The sequence below is a fragment of the Cervus elaphus genome, chromosome 22, assembly GCF_910594005.1.
Source record: "Cervus elaphus chromosome 22, mCerEla1.1, whole genome shotgun sequence".
Classification (NCBI taxonomy): domain Eukaryota; kingdom Metazoa; phylum Chordata; class Mammalia; order Artiodactyla; family Cervidae; genus Cervus; species Cervus elaphus.
Genome location: NC_057836.1, coordinates 39,642,977 through 39,668,993, shown reverse-complemented (window position 1 = coordinate 39,668,993; position 26,017 = coordinate 39,642,977). Strand labels below are relative to the sequence as shown.

Sequence of the window (26,017 nt, the reverse complement as noted above, 5' to 3'; positions counted from 1 at the left end):
AACTGAGCCGAACCCACACTGACCGCAACACCTCCAGAGAAATTCCTAGATATATTTTTACTTTTTTTTTTTTTTAAGTAAGAAAAAAAAAAATTTTTTTTTTCTTTTTTTCTTTTTTCTTTTTTATTTTTTCTCTTTTATTTTCCTTTAAAATTCCCTATTACTCCCCCATTACTCCTTAACTTTCATTTTCATAGATTTTTACGATTTTTTTAATTAGGGAAAAAAATTTTTTTTTCTTTCTTTTTTTTTCCTTTTTCTTTTCTTTTTCTTTTCTTCCTTTTTTTTCTCTTTCCTTTTTCTCTTCTATTTTCTATTTTTCTTTTTCTCTTATTTCTTAAAGTCCTCTAGTACTCCTCTACTACTCCTTAATTTTCATTTTCAATACACTATAACCTTACAAAAAAAAAAAAAAAAGAAGAAGAGAAGCCCGGTCCCTCTCCGCGCACTCTGCTGTGGCTGCAAACTGAAACCGCGGGGGCCGAGCGCCACCGGGAATGCAAACGTCCCCCAAGCCCGGCTGAAGTCTCCGGGGCTCCGAAGCCGGACGCAGAGTGGCTGCTTCCTCTGCCTCCGCCAGCAAGTCTTCCAGTATGAATCCCACAGAAGCCAAGCCTGTAAAAACAGAGCCTGAGAAGAAGCCGCAATCATCTAAGCCATCTGCGGTTCACGAGAAAAAAGCCCAAGAAGTAAAGCCAAAGGAACACACAGAGCCAAAAAGCCCACCCAAGCACTCCTCAGATACCGGGAGCAAGCATGCTCCTAAGGAAAAAGCCGTTTCCAAACCAAGCGAGCAGCCACCATCAGAGAAATCAACAAAACCAAAGACCAAGTCCCAGGACAAGATTTCCGGTGGTGGCAAGAGCACCGTTCCTGCTGGTGTGGCCGCAGCGTCTGCCGAACCAGCTGACAAGAATAAAGAAAATAAATCATTAATATCAGCCGTACCAGCTGAATCCAAACCGAGTAAACCATCTGGAAAGTCAGACATGGATACTGCTCTGGATGACTTAGTAGACACTTTAGGAGAACCTGAAGAGACGAAAGAAGATAAGCCAGCATATACTGGACCGGAAGTTTCGGATCTGATGAGTTCTACCTACATAGAAGAACTGGGTAAAAGAAGTCACACAGCCTCCAAAATATAGGGAACTTTTGAATAAAAAAGACGGGATCGCAGCCCCTCCTCTAGACTCCTCGAAACCCCTGGGGCCCAATGATGCCATCGATGCCTTGTCATCAGACTTCACCTGCAGTTCCCCTGCAGCTGATGGAAAGAAAACTAAGAAAGAGAAATCTACAGAAGAGGCTTTAAAGGCTCAGTCAGCGGGGGTAATCAGAAGTGCTGCTCCACCCCAAGAGAAAAAAAGGAAAGTGGAAGAGGACGCCATGACTGAGCAGACCCTGGAGGCCCTGTCAGCCTCCCTGGGCACCCGGAAGCCGGAGCCGGAGCTCGACCCCAGCTCTATTAAGGAGGTCGATGAGGCAAAAGCCAAAGAAGAGAAAGTAAAGAAATGTGGTGAAGATGAGGAAACAGTCCCGTCGGACTATAGATTAAAACCAGCCACGGATAAAGATGGAAAACCACTCTTGCCAGAAGCTGAAGAAAAACCCAAGCCCGTGAGTGAATCAGAACTCATTGATGAACTTTCAGAAGATTTTGACCGGTCTAAGTGTAAAGAAAAACAATCTAAGCCAACTGAAAAAACAGAGGCGTCTCCGGCCACCGCCCCCGTGCCTGTGGCAGAGGACGTGCCTCGGACTTCCATGTGTTCCGTGCAGTCGGCTCCGCCCGCGGCAGCTCCAGCGAAGGGCATGGTGCCAGATGATGCTGTTGAAGCCTTGGCTGGAAGCCTGGGCAAAAAGGAAGCAGATCCAGAAGACGGAAAGCCTGTGGAGGATAAAGTCAAGGAGAAAGCCAAAGAAGAGGATCGTGAAAAACTTGGTGAAAAAGAAGAAACAATTCCTCCTGATTACAGATTAGAAGAAGCCAAGGATAAAGACGGAAAACCACTGCTGCCAAAAGAGGTCAAGGAACCGCTCCCACCCGTGAGTGACGACTTCCTCCTGGATGCTCTGTCCGAGGACTTCACTGTCCCCTCAGACACGTCATCACCTCAGTTTGAAGATGCTAAACTTTCAGCTGTCGTCTCTGAGGTGGTTTCCCAAACCCCAGCTCCAACTACCCAGGCGGCCAGTCCACCCCCCGACACCACGCAGCGTGACAACAAAGAACTTGACGATGCCCTGGATCAACTTTCTGACAGTCTCGGGCAAAGACAGCCTGATCCAGATGAGAATAAACCCGTAGAAGATAAAGTCAAGGAAAAAGCCAAAGCTGAACACAGAGACAAGCTGGGAGAAAGAGATGACACCATCCCACTTGCATACCAGCATCTTTTGGATGATGACAAGGAGGGCACACCAGGGAAGCCAAAGGCATCAAAGAAACCCAAAGCATCAGAGGACAAAGACAAGAAGCCTGCTGCCAGTGCCAAAGCCCCCAGGAACGGTGGGAAAGCCAAGGATTCCACACAAGCAAAGGAGGAAACTTCCAAGCCAAAAGCTGATGGAAAAAGTACAAGTTAAAGTTCACACTATTTGGTATCTGCATATAAAATCTTCAGCGGGTAGATGGTGACTTCTGAAGAACAAGAGGCTTTGACAACAGAAACAATTTCTGGGTGGCTTCTAGACAGTGGTATTTGTTGATTCTTTTGACATCCTAAACATTGTCTGTTATTCTTTTCCTGAAAAGAAACTGAATTTGTCTGGTTAAAAAAAAAAAAAAAAAAGAAGAGAAGCCCTATTTTTAAACCGAAGATTATTCTCTCCCAATCTTGACTCTCTGTTTTCTACCTCAGAACACCTCTATTTCCTCCTTTCCCCTTCTCTTCCCAATCCAATTCTGTGAATCTTTGTAGGTGTCTGGGCTATGGAGAACACTCTGGGAACAGACAGCTGCGTAGATCTGTCTCTCTCCTCTTGAGTCCCCCCTTTTCTCCTCCTGCTCATCTCTATCTCCCTCCTCCCTCTCCTCTTCTTCATGTAACTCTGTGAAACTCTCTGGGTGTCCCTAATAGGGGAGAATCTTTTCGCCATTAACCTAGAAGTTTTATTATCAGTGCTGTATAGTTGGAGAAGTCCTGAGACTACAGGAAGAATAAAACTGAAATCCAGAGGCAGGAGACTTAAGCCCAAAACCTGAGAACACCAGAAAACTCCTGACTACATGGAATTTTAAGTAGTAAGTGACCATCCAAAAGCCTCCATACCTACACTGAAACCAACCACCACCCAAGAGCCAATAAGTTTTAGAGCAAGACATACCACACAAATTCTCCAGCAACGCAGGAACATAGCCTTGAACGTCAACATACAGGCTGCCCAAGGTCACACCTAACACATAGACCCATCTCAAAACTCATTACTGGGCACTCCATTGCTCTCCAAAGAGAAGAAATCAAGTTCCATGCACCAGAACACTGACGCAAGCTTCCCTAACCAGGAAACCTTGACAAGCCAATCGTCTAACCCCACCCACTGGGTAAATCCTCCACAATAAAAAGGAACCACAGACCTCCAGAATACAGAAAGCCCACTCCAGACACAGTAATCTAAACAAGATGAAAAGGCAAAGAAATACCCAACAGGTAAAGGAACATGAAAAATGCCCACCAAGTCAAACAAAAGAGGAGGAGAGAGGGAATCTACCTGAAAAAGAATTTAGAATAATGATAATAAAAATGATCCAAAATCTTGAAAACAAAATGGAGTTACAGATAAATAGCCTGGAGACAAAGATTGAAAAGATGCTAGAAATGTTTAATAAAGACCTAGAAGAAATAAAAAAGAGTCAATTAAAAATGAATAATGCAATAAATGAGATCAAAAACACTTTGGAGGGAACCAAGAGTAGAATAACAGAGGCAGAAGATAGGATAAGTGAGGTAGAAGATAAAATGGTGGAAATAAATGAAAGCAGAGAGGAAAAAAGAAAAAAGGATCAAAAGAAATGAGGACAACCTCAGGGACCTCTGGGACAATGTGAAACGCCCCAACATTTGAATCATAGGAGTCCCAGAAGAAGAAGACAAAAAGAAAGACCATGAGAAAATACTCGAGGAGATAATAGCTGAAAACTTCCCTAAAATGGGGAAGGAAATAGCCACCCAAGTCCAAGAAACCCAGAGAGTCCCAAACAGGATAAACCCAAGGCGAAAAAACCCAAGACACATATTCATCAAATTAACAAAGATCAAACACAAAGAACAAATCTTAAAAGTAGCAAGGGAGAAACAACAAGTAACACACAAAGGGATTCCCATAAGGATAACAGCTGATCAATAGAAACCCTCCAGGCCAGAAGGGAATGGCAGGACGTACTGAAAGTAATGAAAGAGAATAACCTACAACCTAGATTACTGTATCCAGCAAGGATCTCATTCAGATATGAAGGAGAATTCAAAAGCTTTACAGACAAGCAAAAGCTGAGAGAATTCAGCACCACCAAACCAGCTCTTCAACAAATGCTAAAGGATCTTCTCTAGACAGGAAATGCAGAAAGGCTGTATAAATGTGAACCCAAAACAACAAAGTAAATGGCAACGGGACCACACCTATCAATAATTACCTTAAATGTAAATGGGTTGAATGCCCCAACCAAAAGACAAAGATTGGCTAAATGGATACAAAAACAAGACCCCTATATATGCTGTCTACAAGAGACCCACCTCAAAACAAGAGACACATACAGACTAAAAGTGAAGGGTTGGAAAAAAATATTTCATGCAAACGGAAACCAAAAGAAAGCAGGAGTCGCAATACTCATATCAGATAAAAGAGACTTTCAAATAAAGGATGTGAAAAGAGACAAAGAAGGACACTACATAATGATCAAAGGATCAATCCAAGAAGAAGATGTAACAATTATAAATATATATGCACCCAACATAGGAGCACCGCAATATGTACGGCAAACACTAACGAGTATGAAAGAGGAAATTAATAGTAACACAATAATAGTGGGAGACTTTAATACCCCACTCACAACTATGGATAGATCAACTAAACAGAAAATTAACAAGGAAACACAAACCTTAAATGACACAATGGACCATCTAGACCTAATTGATATCTAAAGGACATTTCACCCCAAAACAGTCAACTTCACCTTTTTCTCAAGTGCACACGGAACCTTCTCCAGAATAGATCACATCCTGGGCCATAAATCTGGTCTTGGAAAATTCAAAAAAATTGAAATCATTCCAGTCATCTTTTCTGACCACAGTGCAGTAAGATTAGATCTCAATTACAGGGAAAAAATTGTTAAAAATTCAAACACCTGGAGGCTAAATAACACGCTTCTGAATAACCAACAAATCATAGAAGAAATCAAAAAAGAAATCAAAATATGTATAGAAATGAATGAAAATGAAAACACAACAACCCAAAACCTATGGGACACTGTAAAAGCAGTGCTAAGGGGAAGGTTCATAGCATTACAGGCTTACATCAAGAAACAAGAAAAAAAACCAAATAAATAACCTAACTCTACACCTAAAGCAACTAGAGAAGGAAGATATGAAGAACCCCAGGGTTAGCAGAAGGAAACAAATCTAAAAATCAGGGCAGAAATAAATGCAAAAGAAACTAAAGAGACCATGGCAAAAGTCAACAAAGCTAAAAGCTGGTTTTTTGAAAAAATAAACAAAATTGACAAACCATTAGCAAGACTCATTAAGAAACAAAGAGAGAAGAACCAAATTAACAAAATTAGAAATGAAAATGGAGAGATCACAACAGACAACACTGAAATACAAAGGATCATAAGAGACTACTACCAGCAGCTCTATGCCAAGAAAATGGACAACTTGGATGAAATGGACAAATTCTTAGAAAAGTATAACTTTCCAAAACTGAACCAGGAAGAAATAGAAGATCTTAACAGACCCATCACAAGCAAGGAAATCGAAACTGTAATCAAAAATCTTCCAGCAAACAAAAGCCCAGGACCAGATGGCTTCACAGCTGAATTCTACCAAAAATTTAGAGAAGAGCTAACACCTATCTTACTCAAACTCTTCCAGAAAATTGCAGATGAAGGTAAGCTTCCAAACTCATTCTATGAGGCCACCATCACCCTAATTCCAAAACCAGACAAAGATGCCACAAAAAAAGAAAACTACAGGCCAATATCACTGATGAACATAGATGCAAAAATCCTTAACAAAATTCTAGCAAACAGAATCCAACAACATATTAAAAAAATCATACACCATGACCAAGTGGGCTTTATCCCAGGAATGCAAGGATTCTTTAATATCTGCAAATCAATCAGTGTAATACACCACATTAACAAATTGAAAGATAAAAACCATATGATTATCTCAATAGATGCAGAGAAAGCCTTTGACAAAATTCAACACCCATTTATGATTAAAACTCTCCAAAAAGCAGGAATAGAAGGAACATACCTCAACATAATAAAAGCTATATATGACAAACCCACAGCAAGCATCACCCTCAATGGTGAAAAATTGAAAGCATTTCCCCTGAAATCAGGAACAAGACAAGGGTGCCCACTCTCACCACTACTATTCAACATAGTGTTGGAAGTTTTGGCCACAGCAATCAGAGCAGAAAAGGAAGTAAAAGGAATCCAGATAGGAAAAGAAGAAGTGAAACTCTCACTGTTTGCAGATGACATGATCCTCTACATAGAAAACCCTAAAGACTCTTCCAGAAAATTACTAGAGCTAATCAATGAACATAGTAAAGTTGCAGGATATAAAAGTAACACACAGAAATCCCTTGCATTCCTATATACTAACAATGAAAAAACAGAAAGAGAAATTAAGGAAACAATACCATTCACCACTGCAACAAAAAGAATAAAATATTTAGGAGTATATCTACCTAAAGAAACAAAAGACCTATACATAGAAAACTATAAAACACTGATGAAAGAAATCAAAGAGGACACAAACAGATGGAGAAACATACCGTGTTCATGGATTGGAAGAATCAATATTGTCAAAATGGCTATTCTACCCAAAGCAATCTATAGATTCAATGCAATCCCTATCAAGCTACCAACGGTATTTTTCACAGAACTAGACCAAAGAATTTCACAATTTGTATGGAAATACAAAAAAACCTCGAATAGCCAAAGTAATCTTGAGAAAGAAGAATGGAACTGGAGGAATCAACCTGCCTGACTTCAGACTCTACTACAAAGCCCCAGTCATCAAGACAGTATGGTACTGGCACAAAGACAGAAATATAGATCAATGGAACAGAATAGAAAGCCCAGAGATAAATCCACGAACCTATGGACACCTTATCTTTGACAAAGGAGGCAAGGATATACAATGGAAAAAAGACAACCTCTTTAACAAGTGGTGCTGGGAAAACTGGTCAACCACTTGCAAAAGAATGAAACTAGAACACTTTCTAACACCATACACAAAAATAAACTCAAAATGGATTAAAGATCTAAATGTAAGACCAGAAACTATAAAACTCCTAGAGGAGAACATAGGCAAAACACTCTCCGACATAAATCACAGCAAGATCCTCTATGACCCACCTCCCAGAATGTTGGAAATAAAAGCAAAACTAAATAAATGGGACCTAATGAAACTTAAAAGCTTTTGCACTACAAAGGAAACTATAAGTAAGGTGAAAAGACAGCCCTCAGATTGGGAGAAAATAATAGCAAATGAAGCAACAGACAAAGGATTAATCTCAAAAATATACAAGCAACTCCTGCAGCCCAATTCCAGAAAAATAAATGACCCAATCAAATAATGGGCCAAAGAACTAAACAGACATTTCTCCAAAGAAGACATACAGATGGCTAACAAATCCATGAAAAGATGCTCAACGTCATTCATTATTAGAGAAATGCAAATCAAAACCACAATGAGGTACCATTACACACCAGTCAGGATGGCTGCTATCCAAAAGTCTACAAGCAACAAATGCTGGAGAGAGTGTGGAGAAAAGGGAACCCTCTTACACTGTTGGTGGGAATGCAAACTAGTACAGCCGCTATGGAAAACAGTGTGGAGATTTCTTAAAAAACTGGAAATAGAACTGCCATATGACCCAGCAATCCCACTTCTGGGCATACACACTGAGGAAACCAGATCTGAAAGAGACACATGCACCCCAATGTTCATCGCAGCACTGTTTATAATAGCCAGGACATGGAAGCAACCTAGATGCCCATCAGCAGATGAATGGATAAGGAAGCTGTGGTACATATACACCATGGAATATTACTCAGCCATTAAAAAGAATTCATTTGAATCAGTCCTAATGAGATGGATGAAACTGGAGCCCATTATACAGAGTGAAGTAAGCCAGAAAGATAAAGAACATTACAGCATACTAACACATATATATGGAATTTAGAAAGATGGTAATGATAACCCTATATGCAAAACAGAAAAAGAGACACAGAAATACAGAACAGACTTTTGAACTCTGTGGGAGAAGGTGAGGGTGGGATGTTTCAAAAGAACAGCATGTATACTATCTATGGTGAAACAGATCACCAGCCCAGGTGGGATGCATGAGACAAGTGCTCGGGCCTGGTGCACTGGGAAGACCCAGAGGAATCGGGTGGAGAGGGAGGTGGGAGGGGGGATCGGGATGGGGAATACGTGTAAATCTATGGCTGATTCATATCAATGTATGACAAAACCCACTGAAATGTTGTGAAGTAATTAGCCTCCAACTAATAAAAAAAAATAAATAAATAACAAAAAAAGAAACAAACAAAAAAAAAACTATAGGTTCATCAAGAAAAAAAAAAAAAAAAAGAGGACCCAAATAAACAAAATAAGAGATAAAAGAGGAAAATTACAACTAATATCAAAGTCATAGAAAAACTTTTAAAAGAATACTATGAACAGTTATATATCAACAAATAGGACAACCTAGAGGAAATGGATAAATTTCTGGAAACACACAATCTTCCAAGACTAAATCAGGGATAAATGGGTAATCTGAACAGAGCCATCACTAGTAATGAGATTGAATCAGTAATCAAAAAACTCCCAGGAAACAAAACTCAAGGACTGGACATCTTTGCCGGAGAATTCTACCAAACATAAAAAAGAGTAATACTTATCCTTCTCAAATATTCCAAAAAATCAAAGAGGAGGAAATGCTCCTAACTTTATTCCATGAGGCCACCATTACCCTGATACCAAAACCAAAGATACTAGAAAAAAAATTAAAATTACAGATCACTATCTCTGATGTATATAGATGCAAAAGTCATCAACAAAATATTAGTAAACAGAATTCAATAACATAGAAAATTGATCATACACCATTATCAAGAAGAATTAACTTCAGGGATGCAAGGATGGTTTAATATTCACAAATCAAGCAATATGATAGTCTACATTAACAAAAGGAAGGATTAAAACCACACGGTCATTTCAATAGACTCAGAAAAAATATTTGACAAATTTCAAATTTATGATAAAAAAGTTCTCATCAAAGTTGTTATAGAGAGAATATATCTCAATACAATAAAGGCCATTGAAACAGACCCACAGTTAACATCATACTCAAGTCCTAACCTTAGTAATCAGACAAGAAAAAGTAATAAAAAGCATCCAAATTGGAAGAGAAGAAATAAAACTGTGGCTATTTGCTGATGACATGATACTACATACAGAAAGCCCTAAAGTTTCCACCAAAAGATATTAGAACTAATAAAAAGCTCAGTAAATTTTCAGGATACAAGATTAATATAGAGAAATCTGTAGCTTTTCTGTACATTAATAATGAACTATCAGAAAGAGAAGTCAAGAAAAAATATAGTTTTAAATTTCATCAAAAAGAATAAAATGTTTAGGAGTAAATGAAGGTGAAAGACCTATATTCTGAAAGTGATAAGATACTGATGAAGGAGACTAAAAATGATAGAAAGAAAACTACCATATGACCCAGCAGTTCCACTCCTGGGTATATATATCCAAAGGGCAGTAGACTTGACCAATAGGAAAGTACAACTAAATCTTCCACATTCCCTGTCAGGAGGGTCTGTATGTGGTGGGTTGCCATAAAGAATCTGAGAGACCCTGGAGAGAAGGACATGACAAATTCCCATCCTCAGTGAAAAACATTCAGGCTCATTTCCCTTAGGGTAGCCAAACTGACACTGTTTTATACTTCTTCAGGCTAAGTCTTCCTCACCAATTAGGCCATTCACTTAAAATCAGGTGTTGATAAGGAGAAGCATGTACTTTCAAAGGCTTGAGTTTTCTGTAAAAGGCTCAGCATAGAGATGAAAGATAGACAAAAGAGCAAATTTGGAGGGGCAGGGGTCTTTATCATATTTTCCGCTAATACTCAGCACAATGCTTGGCTTACAGTACGCACTCAATAATATCAGAAAGCATACATGGATGGTGGAGAAGGGAATGGCTAACCCACTCCAGCACTCTTGCCTGGAGAATCCCATGGACAGAAGAGCCTGGCGGGCTACAGTCTATGAGGTCACAAAGACTGAGTAACTAAGTTTCATACATGAATGTAAAAATGAATGAGTGCGTGAGTGCTAAGTTGGTTCAGTCGTGTCTGACTCTGCAACCCTACGGACTGTAGCCCACCAGGTTTCTCTGTCCATGAAATTCTCCAGGCAAGAAGACTGGAGTGAGTTGCCCGTACCCTCACCCAGGGAATCTTCCTGATCCAGGGATCAAATTCGTGTCTCTCATGCCTCCTGCACTGGCAGGCGGGTTCTTTTCCACTAGCGCCACCTGGGAAGCCCGGAAGAATGCGTGAATGAATGCGTGAAATACTGAAAGAGTATATTTGTTTGAGTAGCTCTCAATGGAGAAGTTCCTTCTTTAGCACTATTAAGATCATGATTTATTCAGATGTGGCAAATAGGCTGCTCGAGGGGCAGGTCTAGTCTGTGAACTTATTTTGATTAGCTGTAATAGGTGGCAAGAATACACAGAAGAACTATACAAAAAAGATCTTCACGACCCAGATAATCACAATGGCATGATCACTAACCTAGAGCCAGACATCCTGGAATACGAACTTAAGTGGGGTTTAGGAAGCATCACTACGAACAAAGCTGGTGGAGGTGATGGAATTCCAGTTGAGCTATTTCAAATCTTAAAAGATGATGCTGTGAAAGCGCTGCACTCAATATGCCAGCAAATTTGGAAAACTCAGCAGTGGCCACAGGACTGGAAAACATCAGTTTTCATTCCAACCCCAAAGAAAGGCAATGCCAAAGAGTTCTCAAACTACAGCACAGTTGCACTCATCTCACACACTAGCAAAGTAATGCTCAAAATTCTCCAAGCCAGGCTTCAAGAGTACATGAATCATGAACTTCCAGATGTTCAAGCTGGTTTTAGAAAAGGCAGAGGAACCAGAGATCAAATTGCCAACATCCATTGGATTATCAAAAAAGCAAGAGTTCCAGAAAAACATCTATTTTTGCTTTATTGACTACACCAAAACCTTTGACTGCATGGATCACAACAAACTTTGGAAAATTCTTAAAGACATGGGAATATCAGACCACCTGACCTGCCTCTTGAGAAACCTGTATGCAGGTTAGGAAGCAACAGTTAGAACTGGACATGGAACAACAGACTGGTTCCAAATTAGGAAAGGAGTACATCAAGGCTGTATAGTGTCACCTTGCTTATTTAACATATGCAGAGTACATCATGAGAAATGCTGGGCTGGATGAAGCACAAGCTGGAATCAAGATTGCTGGGAGAAACATCAATAACCTTAGATATGCAGATGACATCACTCTTACAGCAGAAAGCCAAGAACTAAAGAGCATCTTGATGAAAGTGAAAGAGGAGAGTGAAAAGTTGGCTTAAAGCTCAACATTCAGAAAACTAAGATAATGGCATCCGGTCCCATCACTTCATGGCAAATAGATGGGGAAACAGTGAAAACAGTGGCTGACTTTATTTTTGGGGGGCTCCAAAATCACTGCCGATGGTGACTGCAGCCATGAAATTAAAAGACGCTTACTTCTTGGAAGGAAAGTTATGACAAACCTAGACAGCTTTTTAAAAAGCAGAGACATTACTTTCCCAACAAAGGGCCATCTAGTCCAAGCTATAGCTTTTCCAGCAGTCTTGTATGGTTGTGAGAGTAGGACTATAAAGAAAGCTGAGCACCAAAGAATTGATGCTTTTGAAATGTGGTGTTGGAGAAGACTCTTGAGAGTCCCTTGGACAGCGAGGAGATCAAACCAGTCCATCCTAAAGGAAATGAGTCCTGACTATTCATTGGGAGGACTGATGCTGACGCTGAAACTGAAACTCCAATACTTTGGCCACCTGATGCGAAGAACTGACTCATTTGCAAAGACCCTGATGCTAGGAAAGATTGAAGGTGGGAGGAGAAGGGAATGCCAGAGGATGAGATGGTTGGATGGCATCACCGACTCAATGAACATGAGTTTTGAGTAAACTCTGGAAGTTGGTGATGGACAGGGAGGCCTGGTGTGCTGCAGTCCATGGGGTTGCAAAGAGTTGGACATGACTGAGTGGCTGAACTGAACTGAACTGAACTGAACTGAAAATGTTTAATAAGCCAACATCTAGAAGTCATGTTTTAAATTAAAAAAATTATTTCTGGTCTCTCTTGAAATAGTAGAACTGGTAACCCTGAGCCAGCCTGCACAGATTATTTAGGCACTCATTCAGATAAGGCAGGTGTCCATAGTTTGCCCCAGTCCCAATTAGAAGCTGTCATTTATTATTATACATGCATTATTGTTCTCGAGGGAGTCCCTGGTGCCTCAGACAGTAAAGAAAGACAGCACTGCCCGCAGTGCTGGAGACCCAGGTTTGATTCCTGAGTCAGGAGGATCCCCTGGAGAAGGGAATGGCTGCCCACTCCAGTATTCATGCCTGGAAAATCCTATGGACAGAGGAGCCTGGCAAGAGCCCAGTCCATAGGGTAGCAAAAAGTTGGACACAACTGAGTGACTAACACTTTCACTTCTTTATGTAAACTGCCCTGAATTGAAAGAATACATCCAACACTTAGCTTGACTATATACCAGATTGACCCTTTGGGTATTTATACTCAATGTTTTGGTATCCAGGAAGCAATTTCATTTCAGTCAAAGAAAGAATTGATGCTTAAACTGGGGGATAGGTGTTTGAGGTACCAAAAATGTCCATATAAAAGCCTGATGACAGTACACCTGAAATACTATCTAAAGAGGAAAGTATCTCAGGTCCCACATCACCTTGAACAGACCCCCATTAAAGTATGTAACCAGCTTTTAAAACTCCTTAACTATCTCTTTTAATAGATCATGGGCAGATTTTTCATAGTTTATCTTGTCATCGTTGTATCCTCCACACTTAACACAGAGTAGGCTCTAAATGAAAGTTAATTGAATGGATGAATAACTATTGTATTGAGCTGGAAGCTGGAAAAGACTGTTTCTCAGTTTTTTGAGTTTCCAACTCTATTTGGGTTAGTGTTCTTTTCTAACTAAAAAATAGGCCAGGTAGTAGGAAAATAATTTTTTTTCCTTGAAATAATTTTGATAACAACCTCTTACAAACTGAGAGTCTTCCAGACAGTGGCAAATATGAATGTAAATATCCTCTGCTCCATGTAAGATTCTGCTTACCTCCTTGGAAAGCAGCCCAAGAAAGAGGGGCACAGTGAGCTCACAGATGCCAGAGGGTGAGGGTGCTGGTTTCTGAGAAAGGTTTTGGGCACATGGGCTGAAAAATCATGGGAATTGTGTATGAAGAGAAAGGGAAAAACAGACATGTGTTATCTTCGTCACATTCTCAGAAGCCTGGTGCTTGAGATACAGTACATCTTTCCCTTTCATTCTTTTTTGAAAAATAGCTCAGGTTTAAAAAAACAAAAAGACTGTACCCTGGAAGAGAGACTTGTGCCAAGGAATACAAAAGCAACTGCTCTCCCTTGGATGACTGAAGATCAAGCTGCTTCTTATAGATGCCTTTGGGAGCTTCCCTGGTGGCTCAGATGGTAAAGAATCTGCCTTCAATGCAGAAGACCCAGGTTTGATCCCTGGGTCAGAAAGATCCTCTGGAGAAAGGAATGGCTACTCACTGCAGTATTCTTGCCTTGAGAATTCCACAGAGTGGGGAGCCTGAAGGGGTTAGTCCATGGGGTCATAAAGAGTTGGACACGACTGAGTGACTAACATGTGCAATGAGAGCTAACAATATTCTCCCCAGAGAAATGCACAAGTACTCACATGAACAACATTTTGCCTGTATTTTCAAGGAATTCAAAGATTACCTCCCTTTGGGCACAAGTTAAGAAACTCTGCTTGAAACACTTTGAATGTCTCTTCATTTGAATGTTCTACATCATCCTGATGTTCCTACAGTCCCTAAATTTTGATTCTAGGTCTTGGAAGGCCCTGCCTTGGTCTGCCTTCTTCATCCCTTTCCTTCCCACCTCCCCTCTTCACCAAGTCTCCCAGAAAACTTTCTCCTTGTGTGAAGAGAGTTTTCAACATAACATCAGTTCAGCATTCCCTGGGGAGATAGCCAGAATAAATGACATGCTTCAGCAACTCATTTCTATTTATTTAAAATCACTTGGAGAACATTTCCAAGGGGCCTGTACACTGTAAACCCTGCAGATAGTTACCCTCCTTAAACAGGAAATGTGCATGTAAATACATGGTTCCCTGGGCTAGTGGTAAATCCACATTAACACACAGGAAGAATATGATGTGTTCATATTTCCCTGGGGGATTTCTAAGGCTCCCAACCAGCAGGAAAGTCTCATTCCCATTGATGGGAAAGGGATTTAAATAGACTGAGTTGCATTTCCATTCCTTCATGTGGATGACTAGATAACATGCCCAGGCTGAGGGAGAGAAAACAGCTCAGGTCAGGAATCAGGAATGTTCAAACAGGATGCCAGGCAGATGTGTCCTGGGAAACTTGATACAAGAGACCAGGAAAGAGGCACTAGAGTGGACGTTCTCCACTGAGCGTCAAACTGTCAATGTTATCCCAATGCTATTTTTTCCAATGTTAACTTATATATTTGTTCATTTTAAGAAACTCACTCTGTATGCTCTTGTGTTCAGTGTTTTTCTACAATATTTATTCTCTCCATGGTCTGGAGTAGTAGGCCAACATGCTCTTATAAGCATTTATCCTTTGCCTTCCACCACTAGCATGTAAGCTTCCTTTGGGCAGAATCTTCTTTTGTGATAAGGTAGTTAACAATTCAAGCTCTTAGAGTGCCTTGGTTCATCATTATAAATATGATTATTCTATGTTAAATAGTATGAGTTGAAAAATATGGACATAACAGTTGAAAAAAGAATCCTCTTTAGTAACATGACACCAAAAAACCCCACTCCCTCCCCCCCCCCAAAAAAAAAACACTCAAAATTTTTAAAGTATGAGTTACCATTTAAAGAATGCCAACTTGGAAAATTCTTTGAGGTCTAGTCTCTTAAGCCTTGAACTGAAGTCCTCTTGCAGGCAGGCAATCTCAACCTAGTGTTTTGAAAAGCAACAAAAATTCTCATAAAGGTTTTTCACTATTTCAAATGAAGGAGCTGCTTTTCAAAATCAAATCTCTCCTAGCCATTAACTGCTGAAACAAAAAGACATAAATTCCATGATCAAGTTGTCAGAAAATAAATCAGCATTTTCCAGTTATAGGTGCCCTCACATATTTCATGTGCACACCCAGGACCTTAAACCATTCATTCTGTTCTGTTTACAAACAAAAAGAAAATGTGACATGTGAATTCACCTTTAATAAAAAAGGGAGTGTAAACCACTTCCCCTGGCTGTTCCATCCTATGAGGCCAACAGGATTTCAATTTTAACTGTACTCAGAGAGGCCCCCTGGTATGGTGAAGAGCCTGGAGTGAGAAGCCAGACTGCAGGCGAGGGCAACCCTGGCTCTGATGCTTCATAGTAGTATCAGCTGGACAAGTTACTGACCCTCTTTGAACTTCAGTTTCCTTTATCTGTAAAACTGTATCACTAATAATACCTAATTCTTGGGGTTCCATGATAATTCTTGAGGAATAAAATGGTTGAATATTTAAAACAGTAAACACTGCTACACAAATAAGTGTTAGCTATTACCATAACCTGAAGTGATCTATGTGACGCAAAAGGCAAAGGAGAAAAGGAAAGATACATCCATCTGAATGCAGAATTCCAAAGAATAGCAAGAAGAGGTAAGAAAACCTTCCTAACTAAACAATGCAAAGAAATAGAAGAAAACAACAGAATGGGAAAGACTAGAGATCTCTTCAAGAAAATTAGAGAAACCAATGGAACATTTCATGCAAAGATGGGCTCGATGAAGGACAGAAATGGTATGGACCTAACAGAAGCAGAAGATATTAAGAAGAGGTGGCAAGAATACACAGAAGAAACATACAAAAAAAGATCTTCATGACCCAGATAATCACAATGGTGTGATCACTCACCTAAAGCCAGACACCCTGGAATGTGAAGTCAAGTGGGCCTTAGGAAGCCTCACTATGAACAAAGCTAGTGGAGGTGATGGAATTCCAGTTGAGCTGTTTCAAATCCTAAAAGATGATGCTGTGAAAGTGTTGCACTCAATATGCCAGCAAATTTGGAAAACTCAGCAGTGGCCATAGGACTGGAAAAGGTCAGTTTTCATTCTAATACCAAAGAAAGGCAATGACAAAGGATGCTCCAACTACTGCACAATTGCACTCATCTCACTTGCTAGCAAAGTAATGCTCAAAATTCTCCAACCAAAGCTTCAACAGTACATGAACCAAGAACTTCCACAGGTTTAAGCTAGATTTAAAAGAGGCAGAGGAACCAGAGATAAAATTACCAACATTTACTGGATCATAGAAAAAGCAAAAAAGTTCCAGAAAAACATCTACTTCTGCTTCTTTGATCATGCTAAAACCTTTGACTGTGTGGATCACAACAAACTGTGGAAAATTCTTCAAGAACTGAGAATATCAGACCACCTTATCTGCCTCCTGAGAAACCTGTATGCAGGTCAACAAACAACAGTTAGAACCGGACATGGAACAACAGACTGGTTCAAAATTGGGAAAGGAGTACGTCAAGGTTGTATATTGTCACCCTGCTTATTTAACTTACATGCAGAGTATATCATGCAAAATGCCCAGCTGGATGAAGCACAAGCTGGAATCAAGATAAATATCAGTAATCTCAGATATGCAGATGACACCACCCTTATGGTAGAAAGCGAAGAAGAACTAAAGAGCCTCTTGATGAAAGTGAAAGAGGAGAGTGAAAAAGTTGGTTTAAAACTCAACATTCAAAAACCAAGATCATGGCATTGGCTTGCATCACTTCATGGCAAATACATAGGGAAACAATGGAAACAGTGACAGACTTTATTTTTGGGGGCTCTAAAATCATTGCAGATGGTTACTACAGCCATGAAATTAAAACATGCTTGCTCCTTGCCAGAAAAGCTATGACCAACCTAGACAGCATATTAAAAAGCAGAGACATTATTTTGCCAAGAAAAGTCCTTATAGTCAAAGCTATGATTTCTCCAATAGTCATGTATAGATGTGAGAGTAGGACCATGAAGAAGGCTGAGCACAGAATTGATGCTTTTGAACTGTGGCATTGGAGAAGACTCTTGAGAGTCCCTTGGATAGCAAAGAGATCAAACCAGTCAATCCTAAAGGAAATCAATCCTGAATATTCATTAGAAGGACTGATGCTGAAGTTGAAGCTCCAATATTTTGGCCACCTGATGCAAAGAAGGGACTCATTGGAAAAGACCCTGATGCTGGGCAAGATTGAAAGCAGGAGGAGAAGGGGACGACAGAGGACAAGATGGTAGTATCATGTCACCAACTCAATGGACATGAGTTTGAGCAAGCTCTGGGAGATGGTGAAGGACAGGGAAGCCTGGTGTGCTGCAGTCCATGGGGTTGCAAAGAGTCAGACATGACTGAGCAACTGAACAACAACAATTACCATAACCAGTGGTTTCTGAGTTTTGAGTATCTGGGAATCACCTACTGTGCTTGTTGTGAAGCAGGTCCTCTGAGGTATCCTCTATAAATTTTCACTTGATGGAGCTGGAGGGGGCCCAGAAATCTATAAGTTTTAGGGCAGGATGCAGAGAACTAACTGCCATGCTTTCCAGCTGAACCCAGCTCTCTTGTAACTGAATATCCATTTGCAATTTAAGCTAAAATTGCTTAAATGTACGCCTTCATCACTTGTTCCTGGTGTCTCAAATGATGGGTTCTATAATACTTTCTCAGTGAGTTTTCACAGCCCAATACTAAACACGCAGCCCCTTCTTCTTTCTCTAAAGTTACTGGTCTAAATCTTGTAAGTGGTTTCCAGAGTCTTCTTAGATCACTCAACCAATAAATAACATCATCTGGTTTTTCGTGTTTTCCACTAAACTAAGTCCCTCTGGCTCTTTATCATTCTGGTTGCTCTTCTATATTCCCTCTAGTACCAGGAACAAATCAGCAAATCATCACTACTTCACGTCTCTGAAGTACCAAAGGAAGTGATTCACAGGAACAAATGCGCCAGTGCAAATATTATTGTAGGTTATAGCAAGGTTCATCGTTGTAGTTCAAGTTGAAAGCATGGCATCTTCACAGAGCTTTAAAGGAAAGGGGGGAGAGGGAGCGTGAGAAAAGGGGGAGGGGGAGTGGTTAAGAGGAGTCCAAACTCATGACCAAGTTTAGGAGTAGTTATTGTCACTATTGTCACCTTAGTATTCACATGAACAATTGCACCAAAGAAAGGATGTGAAAATCAAGGACAAAGAACTTCACTAATCCAATGTAGAAGGTGGCAAGTCCCAGAAGAAAGCCCTCATAAGAGGAAATCAGCAAATATTTTAAAATTAGATTATATCAATGCCAAATATCTTGTTTATAATTGGTTGCTGAGCAATTAGTTTTAGTAATAATCTAGTTGTCATATAGAGATGTGTGTTTGCTAGAGTGCTGGGGGTGGGTGGTGGAGGAGAGGTGCGTTAATTCCCATGGGCAGACTATTCACAGGTCCTTTCATTCCATTTAATCCGACCTAAAACAGTATTCCACGGCCACACCCCTCCCCCCCTTTTTTGTTTTACTTTAAATAAACGTGAACACTCCTTAGAGAAGGCTATAATGGAAAACAGTTCACTAATAGAAGACTTGGAGAGAACCCCTCTGATTGTGGATTGACCTTGGCAGGTATGGATTTGACAGTAAGGTCATATCCATACGATTAGGTATGATGACTCTAGGTACGATGACTCTTAGGTATGATGAATCTAAGAAATCACTACGCTGGTAACAGTATTTCTACCCCTGGCCCTCGGCCCCATCCGCATACCCCTCTGGAGAGGCTGTGCGGGGGCTGGTCCGCTTAGTCACTGTGGGGCCCAAGATGGGGGTAAGGAGGTGAGCCTGCTCTCAGCTCTATCCAGAGAGAGCCATCTCCTAGAGCGAAGGTACTTGGCGAAAACGCCCCAACTCCCCAAACTTCTCCTCCCGAACTGCCCCAGGAGCTCAAAGAAGCGCGGCACCAGGACCACGGAGCAGAGTGGTGTGGACAGTCTCGACAGGAGGGAGGTGTGGAGGAGAAAGGGCAGCAAGAGAGAGAAACTCTCCTCTAGCCAGACTCGCAACTTCTGTCACCAGCACGTTTGAAGGTGAGGACGCAGAGCGGCCGGTCGGACTTGTGGCTGGTGTTCTCGGCCATGCCCTTGCCCCAGAAATCGTTGGAGAAGATGCCCCAGGGCAGCGGGGCTCCGGGCCGCACGTCGGGGTTGTTGACGATCGCCCACACGTCGTCGTGCACGAACTCGCCCCTCAGGGAGCGGCCGTAGCACAGGCAGCTCGCCCCGGCCAACAGCGCCGCGGCTCCTGCCGGCGCGAGTCCGCAGTCCCGCCGCCGGGAGGGCGCGCGGTCCCCGCCGCCGCCTCGGGCAGAGCTGGTCACCACCATCGCGCCGCCGCCGCTGTCCTGGTTTCTCCCGGGCGTCTAGCATCCTCCCCGGCCGGGGCCCGGACGGTGCGCGGGCATGGCCGGCCCAGCTGTCCCTCCCCGCCTCCTCGGGCCATCGCCAGGTCCTCTGCCCCACTGCGTTCGTCCCGCTCGCCATTGTCTCCATCCCCCAATCCCGGGACCGGCGCCGCTTTCCTCCCGCGCCCCGCACCCTCCGCCCGTGCCCCGCTGGTCTGGCGCTCCGCCCGCCGGCGCGGCGGTAAGAGGCGGCCAGAGTCCGCGTGCAAGTGGAGAGGTCGCTGCGTGGGGCCGCCCGGAGTGGCGGGGAAGGGGCACCGGGGTCCTCCCGCTGTGCCCGCGATGCCCTCCGCCCCTCATCATTTCCCCATTAAGGGTCTGCTGTGGGGACCTCACCGGCGGGCACCTCCAGGCCCCGGGCCAGGACGGGCTTAGCAGGTGCGCAGCCGGAACCCCCGCCCGCGCTCCGGGAGAGGCAAGTGGCCGCCGCCGCCGCCGCCGCCCGGGACGTCCCCGGCTTTTCAGCACCCCGGACAACAGCGGCGGCCCCGGGCCACGCTCTTTGTCCGGCTCCGCGCTCCTGTCCCGTCTCCGCCTCGGCTGTCTGCTTCCCCGGCTTTCTGTCCCCACCGCCCCGCGTCCCGCTGTTGCAGCCTCGGGGCGCAGGTGAAAACTGCAGGCAATTGGAGCTTCGATGAGTCCTTCTGAAAACCGATAGAGGGTCTCCCTGAGGTGGGCTTCCTGCCCGCCCTGCCCCGGTTCGTTCACCGGCTGTTTTTCTTTACCGTCCATTGCTCTGCTCGCCTTTAAAGTCTCAGGTTCGATTTTTGGTTGGGTTTGGGGTCTGTTGATTACTGAAATATTTTTCCTAATTTTATTTTCTAAAGAGATGATGCGGGAGAGGCAGAGCAAATTCATCTTCACTTGGTTTTGAATATTATTTTCTGGTCTTTGCATCTGTTTGAACTGTTCCTGCCCTCATTATGCAAAGAACTGCTCAATTTCTCTCGCTAAACTTACCTGTCTGATTTTTGTATTTTGTATTTTAAACATTAATTATATATATATGTAAACAAGTTAGATATCCCAGGGTTCTTATTACTCCATCTATCTTGAAGTTTGAAAATTTGTTAACTCTTTGATTTGAAATGTAACCTTGGTAGATGTTAGTTACCTGGAATTTGACATCCAAATAGAAAACTGTAAAATGCTTTCTTCACCACTGATTTGGTTGTTTTCCACCCAAATTTATTCCAAACAAAGCATTTGAGGCAAATTGTTTGAGTAGTTGAACACTCACTAAATTCACCTGGAATAAAAATATTCCGACAGGCAGCATTTTATCCATTTTTTGGTAACTTAAAAATTAGTGAATGAGATTGAAAATTTGGAGCTGAACATTTCCAATTTTCATCAAATGATTTCACACTCTGGCAGCTTTCAGTTCAGTTGCTCACTCTTTTCGACCCCATGGACTGTAGAACGCCAGGATTCCCTGTTCATCATAATCGAGTCAGTGATGCAATCCAACCATCTCATCCTCTGTCATCCCCTTCTTCTCCTGCCTTCAATCTTTCCCAGCATCAGGGTCTTTTCAAATGAGTCAGTTCTTCACATCAGGTGGCCAAAGTATTGTAGCTTCAGTTTCAGCATCAGTCCTTCCAATGAATATTCAAGGCTGATTTCCTTTAGGATGGACTGGTTTGATCTCCTTGCACTCCAAGGGACTCTCAAGAGTCTCCTGCAACACCATGGTTCTAAAGCATTAATTCTTCAGTTCTCAGCTTTCTTTATAGTCCAACTCTCACATCCATACATGACTACTGGAAAAACCATAGCTTTGACTAGACGGAGCTTTGTGGGCAAAGTAATGTCTCTGCTTTTTAAAATGCTGTTTAGGTTGGTCATAGCTTTTTTTCCAAGGAGTCTTTTAATTTCATGGCTGCAGTCACCATCTTCAGTGATTTTGGAGCACCCAAAATAAAGTCTCTCACTGTTTCCATTGTTTCTCCATCTATTTGCCATGAAGTGATGGGACTGGATGCCGTGATCTTAGTTTTCTGAATGTTGCATTTTAAGCCAGCTTTTTCACTCTCCTCTTTCACTTTCCTCAAGACACTCTTTAGTTCTTCTTCACTTTCGGCCATAAGGGTGGTGTCATCTGCATATCTGAGGTTGTTGATATTTCTCCCAGCAATCTTGATTTCAGCTTGTGCCTCATCCAGCTCGGCATTTCCCATGATGTACTCTGCATATAAGTTAAATAAGCAGGGTGACAATATATAGCCTTGACATATTCCTTTTCCTATTTGTAACCAGTCTGTTTCTCCATGTCTGGTTCTAACTGTTGCTTCTTGACCAGCATACAGATTTCTCATCTGACAGGTATGGTGGTCTGGTATTCCCACCTCTTGAAGAATTTCCCACAGTTTATTGTTATCCACACGGTCAAAAGTTTTGGTATAGTCAATTAGCAGAAGTAGATGTTTTTCTGGAACTCTCTTGCTTTTGTGATGATCCAACAGATGTTGGCAATTTGATCTCTGGTTCCTCTGACTTTTCTAAATCCAGCTTGAACATCTGAAAGCTCACAATTCATGTAATGTTGAAACGTGGCTTGGAGAATTTTGAGCATTATTTTGCTAGCATGTGAGATGAGTACAACTGTGCGATAGTTTGAACGTTGTTTGGCATTGCCTTTCTTTGGGATTGGAATGAAAACTGACCTTTTCCAGTCCTGTGGCCATTGTTGAGTTTTCCAAATTTGCTGGCATATTGAGTGCAGCACTTTCACAGCATCATCTTTTAGGGTTTGAAATAGCTCAACTGGAATTCCATCACCTCCACCAGCTTTGTTCGTAGTGATGCTTCCTAAGGCCCCCTTGCCTTCACACTGCAGGATGTCTGGCTCTAGGTGAGTGATCACACCATCATTTGGAAGGAAAGTTCTGAAGATATCAGTTAGGTCCATTTGGTCTAATGTTTCATTAGATTTGGTCCAATGTTTCCTTCTTGATTCTCTGTTTTGATGATCTGTCTGTTGGTGTAAGTGGGGTGTTAAAGTGCCTTACTAATACTGTGTTACTGTCAATTTCCCCTCTTATGCCTGTTAGTGGTTGCCTTATGTATTGTGGTGCTCCTATGTTGGGTGCATAAGTATTTACAACTTTTATGTCTTCTTCTTGGATTGATTCTCTTGATCATTATGTAGTGTCCTTCTTTGTCTCATAATATTCTTTATATTAAAATCTATTTTGTCTGAAACAAGGATTGCCACTCCAGCTTTCTTTTGGTTTCCATTCACATGGAGTATCTTTTTGCTTCCTTTTACTTTCAGTCTGTATGTTTCTGTAGGTCTGAAGTGGGTCTCTTATAGGCAGGATATATATGAATCTTGCTTTTGTATGCATTCAGTCAGTCTGTATCTTTTGGTTGGTGCATTTAATCTGTTTATATTTAAGGTAATTATTGATATACATGTTCTAATATTGACATTTTCTTAATTGCTTTGGGTTTATTTTTATAGGTATTTTCTTTCTCTTGTGTTTGTTTACTAGCTATGTAAGTCCCTTTAGTATTTGCTATAAGACTGGTTTGGTTGTGCTAAGTTCTTCAACTTAGGCTTGTCTGTGAAGCTTTTTATTTTTCCATCAATTTTGAATGGGCTTCCCTTGTAGCTCAGTTGGTAGAGAATCTGCCTGCAATGCAGGAGACCTGGGTTCGATTCCTGGGTTGGGAAGATCCCCTGGAGAAGGAACTGGCAACTCACTCCAGTATTCTTGCCTAGAAAATCCCTGTGGACAGAGGAGGCTGGCAGGCTACAGTCCATGGGGTCGCAAGAGTTAGACACGACTTAGTGACTAAACCACCATCACCATCAATTTTGAATGAGATCTTTGCTGGGTAAAATAATCTTGGTTGCAGATTTTTTTTTCTTTTAGTACTTTAAATATATCCTTTAATGATATATGTGTGTATGGAAGTGTGTGTGTATGTTCCATTATTTCTGTAATTACCAGCTTGATCTGCTGGGAATGAAAATATATCCTTTCACTCCCTTCTGGCTTGCAGAGTTTCTGCTGAAAGATCCAGTGTTAATCATATGGGTTTTCCCTTGTAGCTTACTGGTTGCTTTTCCCATGCTTTTTAAAATAATCTTTCTTTGTGTTTAATCTCTGTTAGCTTTCGTAATATTTCTCGATATGTTTCTCCTTGGGTTTCTCCTGTGAGGAACTCTCTGTTCTTCTTGGACTTGATCGACTATTTCTTTTTCCATGTTGGGGGAGTTTCAACTATAATTTCTTCAAGAATTTTCACAATGCTGTTCTTTTTTCTTCTTCCTCTGAGTTTACTGTAACTTGAATGTTGGTGCATTTAATATCGTCCCCAAAGTATATGAGGCTATCCTCAATTCTTTTCATTCTTTTCCCTTTATTCTTCTCTTCAGCAGTTATTTCCACTATTCTATCTTCCAGCTCACTTATCCATTCTTCTGCCTCAGTTATTCTGCTATTGGTTCCTTCTAGAGTATTTTTAATTTCAGTAGTTTTGTTATTCATCTCTGCTTGCTTATTCTTTATTTCTTCTATGTCCTTGGTGTTTTATTGACTGTGTCAATTATTTCTTGCATTTTCTTCATTCTATTTTCAAGTCTTTGGAACATCTTTAGTATCATTATTCTGAATTCTCTTTCAAATAGATTGCTTATATCCTCTTCATTTATTTATTTGGTCTTGTGAATTTCTAACTCTTTCATTTGTGATGGCGAGGGTGGGATGATATGGGAGAATGGCACTGAAAAATGTGAATTATCATATGTGAAATGAATTGCCAGTCCAGGTTTGATGCATGATACAGGGTGCTCGGGGTTGGTGCACTGGGATGACCCAGAAAGATGGGATGAGGAGGGAGGTCGGAGGGGGATTCAGGATGGGGAACACATGTACACCCATGGTGGATTCAAGTCAATGTATTGCAAAACCAATACAATATTGTAAAGTAAAATAAATAAATAAATAAAACTGAGGGGAAAAAATAAGGGCCTTAGGATTTTTGTAACGGCAAATGAATATTGATTTTAACTTAGAATCACTAACTGTATTAGCACCTAATAAGAGAGTTAGCCTATTGTTTGACGGTTTGAAGCCAGGCATTGACTTCTCTCTAGCTATGAGCCCTCAAAGGCTGTTTGCCTACTTTTAGTATCTGTTGATTAGTATTAATTTTGTTAGCTAGATCTTCTGAATAAAGTGATACTCCAATGAACTCACAAATGATAAACAAGTGAAATAGCTTTGTTGCTGATATGGTGAAAGTTGTAGTGGTCTGCATAGAACATCAAACCAGCTGCAACATTCCTGTAAGTCAAACTTTAATTTGTGAATAGCAAGACCTTGTTGCTGTTTGTTGTTTAGTCATTAAGTCATGTCTGACTCTTAGTGACCCCATAGAGTGCAGCATGCTAGGCTTCTCTATCTTTCACTATCTCCCAGAGTTTGCTCAAATTCATGTCCATTGAATCAGTGATGCCATCCAACCATCTCATCCTCTGTCACCCCTTTCTCCTCCTGCCCTCCATCTTTCCTAGCATCAGGGTCTTTTCCAATGAAAAGGTGACCAAAGTATTGGAGTTTCAGGTGGCCAAAGTATTGGAGCTTCAGCTTCAGCATCAGTCCTTTCAGTGAATATTCAGGATTGATTTCCTTTGAGATTGACTAGTTGGATCACCTTGCACTCCAAGGGACTCTAAGTCTTCTCCAGCAACACAATTTGAAAGCATCAGTTCTTCAGTGCTCAGCCTTCTTTATGATCCAGCTCTCACATCCATACATGACTACCAGAAAAACCATAGCTTTGACTCTATGGACCTTTGTCAGTAGATTGATGTTTCTGGCTTTTAATATGCTTCTAGGTTTGTCACAGCTTTCCTTCCAAGGTTCAAGACCTTAACTCTCTTCAATTCTATAAAGCTTGAGAATGGTGATGGCACTGTAGCTGGGCCTCTT

The 26,017-nt window shown here is 41.4% G+C and overlaps 1 protein-coding gene across 1 annotated transcript; it reads left to right on the top strand.

Moving 5' to 3' along the window:
- The first annotated feature begins 497 nt into the window (after nt 1-497).
- LOC122680627 (calpastatin-like) lies at nt 498-2,792 on the top strand. The gene is given in 2 exon segments (XM_043882214.1): nt 498-1,120; nt 1,122-2,792. Coding segments are annotated over 2 exon segments (2,091 nt in total). The 3' UTR covers nt 2,590-2,792.
- Nucleotides 2,793-26,017: the final 23,225 nt, after the last annotated feature.